The sequence below is a fragment of the Trematomus bernacchii genome, unplaced genomic scaffold, assembly GCF_902827165.1.
Source record: "Trematomus bernacchii unplaced genomic scaffold, fTreBer1.1, whole genome shotgun sequence".
NCBI classification, from domain to species: Eukaryota; Metazoa; Chordata; class Actinopteri; order Perciformes; family Nototheniidae; genus Trematomus; species Trematomus bernacchii.
This window is the reverse complement of record NW_022987515.1, coordinates 347,674-364,103: the sequence shown is the minus strand read 5'-3', so window position 1 is coordinate 364,103 and position 16,430 is coordinate 347,674. Positions and strand designations below refer to the sequence as shown.

Here is a 16,430-nt window from a genome sequence, read left to right as displayed (position 1 = left end):
TGCAGAGAGACGTCCTGCACATTTATCTTTTTCCTGTTATTCTTTCACTGGGAAATAAACAGATGGCTTAATCCTGAGATCACACAGGGGCTTGTGCTTGGTAGTTCATATGGTACAAGGAAAGCCCATAGGTTCAATTTGTGTGCAATTTGCTGTGTGTGTATGTGTGTGTATGTGTATGTGTATGTGTATGTGTATGTGTGTGTGTGTGTGTGTTTCAGGTCATTCTGCGAGCTCACCCGTATTGCCATTATACATCACAGCACAGCACCAGCGAGTGGCTGTGTCAAAAAGCCTGCTTCCCTCTCAGCCATATCTCATAGTTACCTCCCCTAACCAAATTACCCCCCAACCCCCGCCTCACCCATCCTACTCCTGTAGACACTGAGAGATGAGCTTCAGAAAACAGCTGCCTCACAAAGACAGCAGCCCCGTCCAGCAGCGTTTGAGAAGAAATGAGAGTAAACAAACGACCCTAAACAAATGGAGATCCTTACTTTCATACTTCGGCTGAAAATAGAGATTCATTTAGAAATCAAACGCATAACATTACTCCATGAAAATCTAAATACCCTGACATGTTCATATACATACTTGTCCATTTATAAGTGTTTAATACCAGTGCTATGACAATCTAAAGCCAGATCATTTTACATTCAGCAAAAATACTCAATACAGCAATGCAGCAAGGAGCGGTTTGTTTGCCATAAGAAGAAGAGCCAGAGCTGCCACTGCCAAGCAGAAAAACAAAAGACAGCCACCTTCAAAACTATCTCTCTTTTTTATAAAACAAATAAACAAAATGGAATCTCAGTAAGGAATTAGAGCTTGTTGTTGGGATTTCAGATTAAAGTTACACATCCCCTCTGGTAAGGCATTTTCAAACCCCTTTGCGTCTAAGTGACCCAACTGTTCCTGAGAAGTCTGTCTACGTTTTGGACCCTGCACCCTCCAGTTGTCTTAGTTAGCGCCTTGTACTTAATTGACTCTTTAAATCATTCTTAGCTTGTTAAAATTCTTAGTTTTTCAAAAATATATCTATAAGAGGCGAGCATACTGCGAGGATGGTACATAACAGAAAATCCTCTTTTTAAACTAAATGTACTTCTGTACGTCTATTCTTGGAGCACATACACTCATTACCAATCTGTGTGGGTGGAATGCAAAAACATCACAAAACTGTTCGCCTAAGACTGCATATTGAATCAAACATGTTTTCACCTAAAATGATGAATGCCAGTCCAAGTGCGGTTGTTAGTGTTCATCTCACATCATCGTTTTACCAAAAAGAATCAAAGCCGTCTGTGAGATTTACGCCATGCAGAGCTTGAGAGTAAACTTGATAAAGTGGGCTTGCTGGTCACATTAGCAGGTAGAGCAGTTAGTGTAAGGAAACAACAGCTTGTGGCTCAGCTGGGGCTATGCGAGGAGAGGGCAAAAGAGAGATAAAGATGGATGGGCAGTGGAGGACGGAGAAACAGCAAGAAAAAAGGCACATCGGACACAGATTGCTTTGGTTCGAAACATTAACATAATATGAGCAGCACCTCTTTACCATGTGTCCCAAAACACACATTTAGTTAGGGATAGTTAGTGAATAATCCTGCAGTTTTAGAGAAAAAAGGACGTTGTTGTCTTATCAAGAAATAAAATGTGAATAACTAAGATCTAATGGAAAACAAAAAATTAAACCCCTTTTGTTAATTATTTTCTCTGCTTTTCAAATCAAAGGGGCCTCAGCAACAACATAAATCCCTTGTGTAATTATTTTCTCACTTTCATATGCAGGAAATATTTGGTTACTTTGCTTTCTATCTTTTAGGCGGGAAACCAAAGGAAGTGACAACCCTGTAGTAACACTACAACGAGGAAGATGGTGTGAGTAATAGAGAATCCTACGAAACAAGGGCAATTTCAGAGCTGATTGTGTTGAGTCATACTATGACACTATGACACACTTTAGATGTTCTATCCCAGAAATATAGAACTGTGATTTGGTTGCTGACTAAAAGGGGTGTAGTGTAAAGTCTAACGTATCTGTATTTTCTACTGACAAAGTACTTTAGCTTTACTTAAATTAAGACCAATTGCAAATGGAGGTAAAAAAGCAGCTTGTAACAATGCATGCTGGGATGAAGCTATAAGAACTGCAATCCCTGACACATACCACGACTTGGACCTTTAATATAAGTGTGTGAGCATTGTGAATGGTCCCACTCCCTCTGAAAAGTGGCCCTGGGGTTTACTTCACCGCCTCAGGAAAGCCTTCAGTTCAACATCACAACCACACAAAAAGACATCCAAAATATCAGTGGAAGGAACAGAAAAAGAAGAATGTACTTGGCGTACCAGGGTAGACTCAGTGCAAAACTGCCTGGTCATTGTGACCCTTAACTGAGAAATTCCTTGAGCCAAGTCAGCACAGAGTGGCCGTGGAAACAAAACAACACCGCTACAGAAGAGATCCTGGGAGCCAAGGCCGCTCTGAAAAGAAAAGTATGACGCCAGAATAATAAGAAACCATAATTCCTAAATAAATGTGATCTCATATACCTTGCTCGTCATATGAAACTCCAATCGATACTTGAAGAGTAAAGAGTGCCACACTAAATTCAACTCCACTCAGATCAGACGGAATAGGTTTCCTTTCATGTTTAATCATCACTAATGTTTATTTAGCTGATTATCAATTAAATCCTCTTGAAGACATTCATATTTGAACAGTTGTTCTTTATTTATTATATTGTCATGTTTGGCACAAATACTTGTGTTTCATGCCGAGTTGAATTGAAAATATGGCTATAGAGATGAGAAAGAGAAGGTACACACACCTCCATATGGGCCGACGTGCCCTCTGCAAACAGACAGACAGAAAGACAGACAGAAAAGGACATAGCTAGGCACAGAATGTTTTCTTCCGCCACCGGTGAGCGAGATGAAGAGATGGGAAGGGAAAAGAGACGGGGGTGGATGGCGGTTTCACGCTGTCACACACCAGCAAAAAGGACAGAGAGGAGGGCCCTGTCACATCGCATCAGAGTCAGCTGCAGCCACACCCGCCCTGCGAACATGCACCCTGCTGCTGGGAGAGGGGGAGAGGAGAGGGGGAGAGGAGAGGAGAGGAGAGGGGAGGAGAGGAGGAGAGGAGAGGAGAGGAGAGCATCACCCCTTTCTATTCTATTCCTCCATTAGTATCTCTTCTGCAGTGTGTGTCATTTGAATCTTATCTCATTCCTCGTGTAGCCTGCCTCACATGCAGCAGTCAGTAGCCAGTTGCGCTACTAGACTACAGTTTGGCTGCAAGGCGGTGGGAGGTGGAGGTGTGTGGGTTAAAGTGGGGAGACGGTTCAGAAAGGGAGAACGAGGATTAGAAATGAACTGTGGAGTAGGAGCACAACCTGACAATAAGTCCCTTCTCCCTGGTGTGTCTGAGTCTGAGTGTCAGTGTGTGTGAAAGAGAGAGGCAAAGGATTCGCTTCCAAGAAGAAAATCATTTGTTCCAAGAGATGCTGTCAATCATCGCACTGTAAGGAGCTCTGTGTGTGTGTGTGTGTGTGTGTGTGTGTGTGTGTGTGTGTGTGTGTGTGTGTGTGTGTGTGTGTGTGTGTGTGTGTGTGTGTGTGTGGCAGTTACAAGGATGCAATATTTTTGCTATGGCCATTAACATAACCAATAATAGACTATGTCTGACAGCAGAGCTATTTTATCATTTGCTCCTTCATTGCTATTGTAATAGCTGAGAACCTTAATGCACTTTGTATCGCACTAAGCCACCCAAACGGCACCACATACTCCCAACATAAACCGATTCATCACAGTGTAGGGGCCTCAACGGTCATGACACAAACGCTCAAATATACACAAGGTGGAGCAGAACACAGCTTGCTGTAAACATGCTTCTTTATTGATCTGTGTTTATCTGTACTCTTTCCAAGGAGGTCAGAGGTCAGGACTGGCTACTGGCAGCAGTAAGTAACAAGAACCTAGTAATGACTTTTAGTCAAGGACACTGTAACATAGAAGAGGAGACCTGAGATTTTAAATTAGATACTGGAAAGACCTGGGGGATAGAAAAACTGAAAGTTAGGAACACTAATATACTGTTGATGAGTTAAGCACTCACATACTCATAAACTGACCCAAAACTCGCAGTCACAGTGTTTCAGGATAAATAAGGGCAAATATTGTATGGTATTGATTGGATATACTTTTTGTATACAGCAGATATCAATGGTGTGGCAATACGATGGCATCTTTAAACCCCTTTTAGCCAGGCATTAGATGAGACGGTCTCAATCAACATCATTAAAAGTCCAACACGGAAAAGATAGCTACCACAAAGACGGCAAATACAACCTAGAGCGTTAATCGTCTGAAGCAACCTGGTTTAAATGCAATGCAGGCACTTACATTTTCACCAGTAATCAGGACCATCCCTGGGATGTATCTACTTATCACACATTTTCTCAAGTAAAAAGATATGATTCTGATTGGCATCGTCATAAAAAAGTGATTTTAACTGATGGATATGACTCAAGATATAAACTGTAAACATTTCACACTGTGGGATATGACTGACAGGATTGGATTTTGTATAATCTATCTTTTTAAATATATGTATTATTTAAAGCTCATAGAATTATTGGTTTGGTTCTCAAATATCTTACGAGGACATGAACAGAATAGTGGCTGGATTCTTTTGCGATAAATATTTCTTGTGAACTATATCACCCTGCGGTTGCAAATGTGGAGAAGGTGCTCGGCTCTGCCCTGAACCAGAAGAAACATCAGGCACCTTGGAAGCACAACCATACAGTAACTCAATCTCACACAGAGCTATACATGCACAAGGTCATCTCAAAGTCTCCATTACATATTGGCCAACAGATTACATAATTGTAAGGCTGTATCCAAAGCTTTCCTTGTACTCTCTGGCAGACGATCAGTCACAGTGATCAAAGTGTTAGATGTGTTTCTTTGTTTCTGCTGCTTCACTTCAGCCCCCACAGAGTCAGTTATTAGAATACAATATATTATTATATAATATATTACATATGCTGGTAAACTAACAATTCCCGAGGTCCTCATGCACTGACAAAAAACCCCAAACATAACACACTGAGACAGAAAGTGATTATTTATATTGTGGAAAACAAAAACAGGCAGCCTTAGTAAGATAAGAAGGGTGTGAGTTTCTGTTATGAGGTGCAATTCTTGCCGTTTAGCTGCCTGCTGCATGAAAAGCCAAGCAAAATGATTTGCAAGCATGGAGTGTATGCAAACAGACAGACAGACAGGCTTTGTTAAGGAACAAGCAAACAGAAAATACTAACGAGACAGATAAACAACTCAACCCAGTGGAAGAACAAATACAACTAATGAGATCAGGCTGGGACTAAATGTGCACATATGTCTAAAGTGTAGGGGGTTCAAGTATGCACTCATACAGGGAAAGCAACCGACTAACATTAAATATCCATGATCAGTAAAAGAAGTGCACTAGCTTCTGGAAGCAGACAAATGACCTTAGCGGAGAGAAAGAGACAATAAAAAGTGAAATTCTTTATGCAAATCAAGAAGAGTCCTCCCTCCCTCTCTGTCTCAATTCTCCATCCCTCCTGACTGAGCAGGTGGCGACGGTTATGATGCTGCAGTTGTTCTTGTTCGGGTTTGGGCACATTAAGATTCCACCGCGCTCTTCCTCCCCCTCTTTGTGTTCCTATCGTTTCCCTCCACCTACCCTCCCCTCCCTCGCTCCCTTCTTTCTCTCTCATCCTTGCTCTCTCTCATGTTGTGTTTTGTTTGTGAGGATTGTGTGGGGAAAACTTTAAGAGTACAAAGCCACCTGTGTGGCGGCTGGGAGGGAAAGCGGCGTGGCCACCGGAGACATGTGCCAGGTCACCCAGGGGTGGCCCGGCAGATAGGGCTGTTAGCATGCTGGAACACGTTGGACCATGTCTCGCTCCGTCTCCAAGATCCTCCACGGAGGCTGCTGGGGCCTGTTAGCTGGAGAAATGCTGATGTTGCTAGCATCGATCAGTTTTCTGCTCGGCCTTGTGGCCTGTGGGACTCGCTGGCTGACTGATTGACTGACAGGCACAGTGACTGACTGCAAAAAGAAAAAATCCAATAATGCTTGGTATATATATTTTTTATTGTATTACTTAGTTTATGCCATTTATCCTGCAGATAACTGTTGTCATTCATTTTGTGTATTCTATCCTCTAGGCACATCTGTATCGAGAGTTATGCACATGGCAATCACGAGATGAAAGCCACAGCATGTTTGGAGCATTGTGTAACCACGTTATTCACAAAAACATAAAGCTCAAATACTTGAAGTCTTCCTTTCCTATAATCATACCTATAGTTATTACCTTGACCTCTCAGACTTCATAGTTTTTCAGCTAGTGGAATCTGCACTCACCTTTAATTGGAAAGAGGTAGAGTCATTTCCAGTATGTGCGGTTGTGGTTTAAAAAGGGTATGAAATAAGTTGTGTGACTGGCTGAGAAGATAACTAATTAATCCCTACTGTACACCATCTGTTATTCCACTTCACCCCTCTTTTTTTGCAAAAGACACTGCATGTGTTAACACCAAAATAAGGAGCAATGACTATGCACTGGTCATTGATCTGTTAAACACTCAAGCCCCGGTCTCTGATATCACCATGACATCATGTACACTGGGTTATCCCGTCTCTACTGGAGACTATCTATAGTATATACTGCTGCATCATTCCAGGGTGTTGGAGCCATTTTAAGTATCAAAACAGCCTGCTGTTATCGTGACATCACAGAGGTGTTTCCCTATAATCATTGGGGTTCCACTGCTCCATTTTCTCAAATGAATCCTGTTATTTCAACCACTCAAACAAACCATGTGCTGTGAGGCAGTACTACGTGAATGACAGAGAGCGAGACGAAAGAGAGTCAAGGGGGCTGGTTAAGTGCACTGAGTGAGCGGCAGTAATCACAGCTCTGGTAAAAGCACTCCTTTGCTCTGTATAGTGTTCCTCAGAATGGGCCCACTCTCTGTCTGACTCTCTCTCTTGCTCCCTCTCTCTCTCTCCATTTCTCTCTCTGTCTGATAATAGCTCTAGATTGAATAATTGTGTGTTTGAATGGAGCTACGCTGCAGGGTGGAACCTGCAATCAGATACCGAGAACATGTTTCTCTCTCTCGCTGTCTCTCCATTCATACAAAGCCTCAGCAGCCTCTCCACCCGGCCCTCCCTCTAGCCATAAGGTTCCAGCATGCGATCTTCAACCATCACCCCTCCACTCGTTTTGTTTTTTCCTACACACAGCCCACTCTACACTGCTAGTGAGGGTTGGGGTCAATAACAGCTGTGTGCCGTGCTGTAATTGATGTCATCATTTCAATTTGAGCTGATTACAGTTGAGAGCTGCTTATCGTGTGACCCGGGGTGGAATAACACACTGTAGGGCCCACTGAGCTACCACGCCTGACCAAGTTAAAGTGCCGGGCTGGCAGAATGGATGGATGAGTTGGCTCCGCCTGCAGGCCTGCCTTCTCTATTGACTCTTAATGTGGAGGTAATGACTGAGTGTATTCAAGGGGCAGGGCTGGCACGACACGTGTTGGTGCCGCTGGCATTTAGTGTAGTTCTGGGGCTGTAACTGTGATTGGCCGGCCCCCCTGTAAACACTCTCCCATGATTAAGCCCTCTGCTGGCACAGCACTGGGTGTACAGTGTGTGTGCATAGCCTGCACGCGTGTTTAGTGGCTCTGTAATGTTAAGTAGCTTTACAACCTCCCTAATTAAATACATTTCACGATAACAACCTAATTGTATTAAATTCATATTAAAAAATATATTTTTATAGTATTGGCAAAAAAGGTGCCATCGAGCAGCCACCCACTGAAAAAAAATAAACAAAACACCTGTCAATGCTTTGGCATTTCTCCTTGTTGTTAAATCCTTTCACTGAAAACACCAAAATAACACTGCCGCTTTCCAGCATTCCTGCTATGCACTAATAACACACATGAACCGACTGAAGCACGCAGCCATATATAAATATGGCATATCAGAAAATACAAAGGGCAACACCTCTACAGGATCAGGGATAATTACCTTAAAAATATGATAATGCCCATACTATGCAAAGAGCAGGCATAAAACAACACCTTAGTAAGATATAGATGTAGCTTCTTGGCTCTTCTTGGCAATACCCTGAACCCTCAACACCAGGTGTCTGATCAACACTTGGGAGCAGAGCTGCAGCTAAAAACAGACAAAGACTGCTCTCTTGCTGTCTCTTTCGTAGAAACTGTGGGTGTTGGGGAGCAAAAAGCTGTCTGCCACATTCTTTTTCTCTCTTTCTCTGTCATTTTCCTGACTCTTTTAATACCATCATTAGGAGAGCTCTCCTGCTTGCTGCTTCCGCTGCTGGCCAAGAAACACAAGACTGAGCAAGAGCGAGGGAAAAGAGGGGTGGAGACACGGAGGGAAATGTGTGCACAGGTTTTTGTCATATAGTGAGGTAAAGATGGTCCACAGTATCTGGGGGCTACAGTATCTGTAAATGCTGTGTGTGCTCAGCATTCCCACTTTAGCAAAGGTGTGCAAGTATGTGTAAATTGGTACATCGCAGCTGTATCAACACGTGTCCTATCTGTCTTCCAGGTGTGCATGCACCTGGATTTTAGGAGTAAACCCTAACATTTGGGGCAACGCACTTCCTCTGTTACAAAGTGTGGGCCATGAAGATCACTTCTCACCCAGCTGGATCTCATTTCTGGCCTGCATGCACGCCTATCAGCTCCACAGACCTGTGTGACCCTCTGTTCCCACGGTAACCTGAGGCTGCCCTACCATTTGTCAGATCTCACTGATTATCTCAGGTGCTGCGGCCCGGCTGGACGACAGGAAGCCTCACACAGGAATTAGAGATTTGTGGACGTGCAGCACTGCAATCAGAGTATGTGTTGATGTGCGTGTGTCAACAGGTAAAGTATGGTAATTATTTTAATTATCTAACAGCTTAAACATTATGACTGTATTTTTCTGTTAATTACATTGGGGTAATTTAAGGATATTTAAGACTATTGGACTTGGACTGCTCATATCTAAAACGAATCGCAATCCACAGAATCTGTGTTTCTGTCTGTGCTTGTGGTTACTTGAAGGTTAAGCCCACTTCACCTTGTTAAATCATGACTGTGAACATAAGAACATGTTCTGACTCTGGTAGTTAACATGATTAATAACCAATAGAAGTACTTACTTGTATCAATGCCAAAAAACCTTAAATAGACATGTTTCTCAAATGTATTCAATGAAAAATAATGAACTTCCAAAGTGAAAATGAAAGCATCTCTGAGTGAGTGTGACAGCATTGCTATCAGACAGTGTAAGCACACTGTGTACAGCAGGGCCATTCAATTGGCGGCCGCGGGCCAAATACGGCCCCGGGGTGATATTTACTGGCCCTTGGAGTATAATGTTAAAAGTAATCTACTTTTATTTTTTTTTTATTTTAATCTTTTTTAAAGAGTGCCTTTAATCCAGAGAGGGTGTTACATTGAGAGATAGAGGGGAAGACATTGCCTGAAAACTTTGGCGGGCTCGGGTTTCGAACCCACCTACAATAGAATTGGGAGGGATGAAACCCTCTTTAATGGTCACACATGCAGAGCACACAGCACACACAGTGCAATTTGTTCTCTGCATTTAACCCATCCTAGTACCAGGAGTCTAGTACTAGGAGAAGTGGGCAGCTATTGTACAGCGCCCAGGGAGCAATGGGAGTGAGGGGGGAAGGGGGGTGTTCGGTGCCTTGCTCAAGTGCACCACGGCAAGGCAGGAGGTGAACTGGGACCTCTCCAAGTAGCAGTCCATACTCCATATTTTAGGTCTGGTCGGGGACTTGAACCGGCGACCCTCCAGCTCCCAGTCCAAGCCCCTACTGACTGAGCCACTGCCGGACACTAGCTACTGTAGTGACAACTCCTGTCATTTATTGCATCTCTGCGTGAATGATTAGATCATTTCACCTAAATGAAATCAAATGAAATGATGTTGATGGTTAAATTAGCTTCACATGTAGGCCTACTGAGTTCTGAACTTGCCATTTAGATCTATAAAGGCCTTGGGGCTATGTTGTTTGATTTAATTAAACACAATATATGCACTCCACTATGCTGTTGTAGTATTTACTGTATCTGAAGCTCTTAATATGATTGCTCATATTTCAAGCCATCTTTTTCCCAGCCCCTTGCTTTGAATCATTTTCATCAACCGGCCCCCATTCCAAACTAATTGAATAGCCCTGGTGTACAGTGTGACAGTCCCCACTTAACTCATTTAGCACATCATAATGACAGAATTATTGAGCATGGAGAAATGAAATGGCACTAATTTTGTAATTCCCATCACCATGTCTCAGTTTCTTCTAGAAAAAGGAAAAGCAGTAGCTCTGCTGACACTCGACATTCCACATAAGACACACACATGAATGCACCTGACCTCACACCCACATGTGTACAAAATCAGGCCAACAGCTAACATCCCCCACATCCCTGAACAAATACTGTAGGTGAGGCTGAAGGAAAGGCCACAAGTGGGGACAGAGGTTCAGACACACTGTCACACACACATACTGTACATGCCTGTATGTGATCACCAGGAAATTCAGGAATTGAGATCTTGGTACGTTCTGTGATGTCTTAACAAAATCCACTCAGAAAATCTGAAGTCATCTCACATTGTGAGTCTGTGTGTGTCTGAAAATACAGCCCTGAGAAGAAATTACCTTTTTTCAGAATTTCACCTTATTCATCCCAAAGCATTACGAAAATAACATTGGTTCTGAAAGGGTTTCTTTCTATTACCTTTAAGGCTAAAATGAACATAAACAGAATGTTGTTAAAATAAAGGTAAAGTTATCAGTAACACATCTGATATATGACTTTAGAGAGTGGCTGTATCCAACAGGCAAGCGCCCTTCACTTTGCATCAATATAGCAGAGGAGAAACTTAGTGTTAGACCAAAACATCCGCGAAAATTGTCATCACTTCAAACCCTTTGTACTACAGCATTTGTACATACCAAACAATTGACAGTGTTTTTCGCAGCTGCTGTTTGACACATGGGAAAATTGTTGATAAGAATATTAGAATGATTTGACCCAGCATGCACAAAACAAGGACCCTAAAACCAAAGCAGCTAAATAGAATTCAGCCATCTACAAGGAAGCATTCAAACCAATATTTGTTCACAGACACTGCACACCCAAACATTCACATATGAAGTGGAAACCTCCCAAGCTTATGAGATTTTATTTTAGTTTGATTCATGCTATTCTGCACTCAGAGTCAGCACACACAAACGCACAGTCTCAGCGGCAGTTAATTTCATCAGCACTGCACTGATGACACACACACACACACACACACACACACACACACACACACACACACACACACACACACACACACACACACACACACACACACACACACACACACACACACACACACACACACACACACACAACACACACACACACACACCACACACACACACACACACACACACACACACACACACACACACACACACACACACACACACACACACACACACACACCACACACACACACACACACACACAGTGCTGCCTTCCTTTCAACCATCCAGAGAACTAACCAGCTGATCACAGCTTCTGTTCACAGAAATCCAATTCCCTCCAAAGGTCATTTGTCCATTCAAAGATTTTCCTTTTTGCCATGCGCTCCCTCGTGCTCTCTTATTTATTCTGGTCATTTGTTGAAACCTATACCCTTTGCCCTCTTTATGTCCCCCTCCTTTGCCTCTTTCTTGTTATTTTCTTGTATTTTGGTTTGAACCCTATCTGGCCCTGTCTCCGCTTGCTTTCTCTTCTTCCCCTCATCACACACCCTGGATTGCAGCCAGGAAGAGGTTCTTGGCTGGAAATGGCAACCCAGGGCAGAAAAGGCTCCGACCAGGTGGCCGGGTCACTGAGGAAGGGGCACAGCGGGACAGGGCGGGACTACGTGGCTCTGCTGGGTTTGAACAGGCAGATGCGATCAGAGCTGATAGGCAGAGTCTGACAGAGCTTGGCTGTGTTCCTTGGCATGCCTAAGGAGGCTGTAAGAATTGATTAGTAATGACATGAGTTGTTCAGGGGCGTGGAGAAACAAATTAAATATAAGTGGACAGCACTAATGTGATAATTACAAGGGTTTTCCCTTTGTGTTTTGATTATTTGGTGTGGCTATGACAGCGCAGATATCAATAATGTTTGTCTTGTAAATTTGCATTGTGACAATATTATTTTACACATCAACAGTCACAGTCAAATTATAAGAGATTACATTTTAAAACAGCCTAAAGAAACATGATTTGTTAAAATGATAGGTACATATTTTTTTAGCATTTATTAGAAACAATACTGACATGCTCATAATTTCTTCTGGCCCTTTTTTATTATTTTTCCGTTTGAAAAATGGTTGAAAGACAGTGAAGAAAAAAGAGAATTTGTGCTTAAAAGTGAAGAAAATCTTTTAAGATACCAACTTGATTCATGAAACTTTGAATATATGCATGTGTGTCCATCCTAGTGATTGAAACAACATTGAACACATTGTTTCAACGCACAACCACTGGACAACAAAACTATAGGTTACCTTTAAGAATGCATTTATGCAGATAAGAAAGACTGAGGATGCCGTGTCCCATCTATTTAATATGAGTCACATTACGAATTTCAATATGGATAGGAAGAATGACTAGTAACCAACACAACACATAAAGTTCACATAGGCATGAGTATCATTTGATGCAAGACAGACTTGAAAGCGTGTGAACCTATCCTTAAAAATCCTGGCATGCCTTGCAGTGCAGTCAGACTGGGACGATCTGTTATCTATAACACTTTGAGCAACCTTTCCTAGAAATTGCCAATAGGCCTTGGAACGACAGGCTGAAGCGAGCGGCAGTGAGTTGCTGCCGGCTGGTGTCAGGCTAAGTGGGCATGTCAGGCCTGTGCCTGGCTCCCTGCCTGCTCTCAGCTGCTCTGTCCCCTGTGTCCTCAACCCTAAACGGATCCAGTCGCTGCTACTCAGCTCCAGTGGCGGGCTGATTTGGATGACTAATGAACACTTTTCCTAATGAGGGGAACTCCTCCCCTCAATCTCATCATTCCCTGTACACATCCTTTTGCCCATTTTCACTCCTATTTACTGGCCTTTTCCCCCCGCGGCTTATCTCTCTCACTTGTCGCTTCCACCTCTTCCTCGGGCACACTGGTCTTCATCTTTCTGCATCCTCTCATCTCAGCAGTGCACATTCTTCACACGGCCAATGTCTCACTTCCCTCTCTTGCCGACGGCCATTCACCAACTGTTTGCCATCTCTTTTCCTTTTCCTCTATTCATCGTCAGCTCTTTTAAAAGCATTTACAATTCAGGCTCTTTGAGCAACTGTTGTACAACCAAAATATGTTACAGTGGCAGCCTCAATTCAAATCCTCCTTCAGCATCCATGTCTAGTGAAAGGGACAAGCCAGAGAAATATATTTTTTGAAAGCATATGAACTTATCCATGGACAATCAGATGAATCCTTTAATAATACCATCACCCTTTTACCTGCACACCAGAGTGATGAAAAAATAACTCGGGTATTTACCCACTTTAGAGGACTTCAGCCTCTTAGGACTCTGAGCTGTGAAGTTAACCTGAAAGACTGACCAAGGAGGACAGGGGTCAAAGGGCAACAATCTCTTGCCTTTTTATACACAGCATTCCTCCCTGCAAAACAGCTAGCATCCTCTGCTCTCTTGTATGTCCTCATGTCCTACTGTCCACAGCGAGCTCAGTGAACACTACAGCATCTGACAGATAACAGGTAACACAGGTTGTCCACTCACCAGGCCGTCACAGTTGCTGATAGCAACAGATGCTCCTGGTGTGTCTGCGATGTCCCCAACGTACAAGCATTCATCGTGGAGAGGCTCAGAGTGCCGGGCGCTGTCGCTGTCATCATGCCACTCCATCTTGGCTCCGGGGGCCACCAGCCTGGCATTGTGGCGCAGGCGCAGGTGGAACTCCCGGCCGAAGATTGTGACGTTGTAGTAAAGCCTTTCCTGAAAGGCCCCTGGCTCTCCTTTTGGTCCTTCCCACTCATCATTGCCTACTCCTACCTCCCTCTTCCGGCGCCTACGGGACTGCCCTCCTGCCATGCGGCCAGCCGAGACGGCATGTGACAGGAAGCGGCCCTCTGCGTCCACACTGATCGGCCTCACCAGTCCATACTCCCCCAGGACATGCTGCAGGGAGTCTGGGAACAGGAAAATAAAGGGGAGGGAAGTGGGAGAGACAGGAGAGCATTAGGAAGGGACAGGTGAGAGAGATTGTTATTTTGGTTGAGTAAGAAGATTGGAAAATGTGGAAAACAGGAGGAAGGAAGAACATTGGAGTTTTAAGATAAGAGAAATCAACCACAGGATGGAGAAAATGAGGAATCATGAGTGGAGTGGGCATAGGGGGGTGGGGAAATAGGTAAGGCGGAAAAATAAAGGATTAGAGAAATGTCAAGCATGCCATGGAATTATTTATTCCTTATTCTGCGTCACAGGAAACACACACAACAAAAAAATGCAAGCGGTAACCTTTAACACACACACGCACGCGCAAACACACGCGCACACAGCCCCACCCATGAACCCAGAGGCGACCCCGGTGCTCGGCAGTGCGCGTTTGGAAACGGCAGCCTCAGCAGTGCGCGCTGCGCTCCTGACACCTTCTGTGCCCTTCTACCGTCAACAGGAAAGCCAGTACAAGATCAAGGTGCTAATTGCGGCTTTCTCACGCTGTTTTCTCACCGTCAGGCTGCTCGATCCGAGAGAAGTGATTTCAATAACCTCTACACCAAATGAATATAAAAAGGAAAACAAATTATCCTAAAACGCGCTTTTAATAAATAGGCTATGATCCACATCGAAATGCATTTAAAAATACTTATCCTGTCATCATTATCATCTTTAAATACGTGATAAATAATGCACTATAATGACACCTAAAGTCAATTTATGCGTCCGACATTGCCTTGGATTAAACAACATTTAATGTGACAGTGACAACACGTGCATTTTTTAGGCGACCTGACACACACACACACACACATAATACACACACATAAACACACACAGGGCACTTCAAGGTGTCAATTCCATCAGAAACAGAGAGACACAGAGAGTTATGCCAACAGCTTATTTTTGGTCCTCGCATGCACTTGATATTGTATTATTATTATTTGGTTATTTAACGGTCAGATTTAATTTAAAGTTTGCAGACTGATAAAACCTAACACAAGCTGTTAATATTTCTTGAGCCCCCTGTCAAAGGGATGATTTGATAATAGTGTGATCAATAGGCTGACATCCGACTCCAGCGTCCTGTGACAGATCGATAGATGCGACAGCGGCAGAATCAGATAATGTTAGGCTACTTCCCTGCAAAACCCGACAGTAAACCCGTGCATCTGATGCCCTTTTACACTCCAGATAACATTATCCACATAGTGGGAGAAAGAAAATCACAACACTGCTTGCACCGCGGAGGGGAAGACCCTGCAAACACCACAGCAGGACGCACAGAAGTTGCAAATGCTTCCTACAATGTTGTTTGCAAAAGCTGCAAAAAGCATGCCAACATTAAACCCAAGCAGGAGAAACCGGACAGTGTTTTTGCCGTTTCGTTGAGCTTCAGACTTCCAGAGAGCGCATGAAGAGCCCGTGCAGATAAGAGATCAGCAGATACGTAGAACATAAACACTGACCACGTTAAATTGTAGCCTACTGTACGTACCAACGCTACTGGCGATGTAAAGGCCGCTGGTGTGCAGCAGAAAGGCCGGTAGAATAATTAGGACAGTAAATCCATGCGAGAGACCCATGGCAGCTCCGAACTGCGCAGGTGAGAGAGTGGGACTCCGGGCTCCAGTGTGGTGAAGTTCCCCGCCTGGCGCGACCAGCCACGCCACGACAGCAACAGCACAGCAGCCCGCAACTAGACTGCCAAGTGCACCGGGAGAGACGGAGCTCTCCTCCCCTCTCTCTCTCCTCCTCTCTGCCGAGGTCTCTCTCTCTCTCTCTTACTCTCTCTCCCACTCACACACTCTCACTCAACTCTCCTCCTCTCTTTCCTCCTCTATGTCTCTTTTTCTCTCAACTCCTCACTCACAATGCCCCCCCACTCTCAGCTTTAGTGCTCTGACAACTCCCCGACTCTGCACACACACTCAGACTCTCACACACACACGGACTGGGCACCGGGCGCCCACACACTCCGCTGTGAGATGAGAGGATATTTCAGAGAGGACTGACTGGCCCGCTGACAGCTCGCATTGACAAGAACTGCAATGAAATTAACTAA

The 16,430-nt window shown here is 43.9% G+C and overlaps 1 protein-coding gene across 1 annotated transcript in view; it reads right to left on the bottom strand.

The window, feature by feature from the left end:
- LOC117471179 (A disintegrin and metalloproteinase with thrombospondin motifs 2-like) overlaps positions 1-16,041 on the bottom strand; it is a 104,852-nt gene extending 88,811 nt beyond the window's left edge. The window contains exons 1-2 of the mRNA XM_034116004.1: positions 15,864-16,041; positions 13,925-14,334 (exon numbers count right to left, since the gene is read on the bottom strand). Of these exons, the coding sequence (XP_033971895.1) occupies positions 13,925-14,334; positions 15,864-15,951 (498 nt within the window). The 5' untranslated portion in view covers positions 15,952-16,041. The remainder of the gene's footprint in view (positions 1-13,924; positions 14,335-15,863) is intronic.
- Between the last annotated feature and the right edge of the window lie 389 nt (positions 16,042-16,430).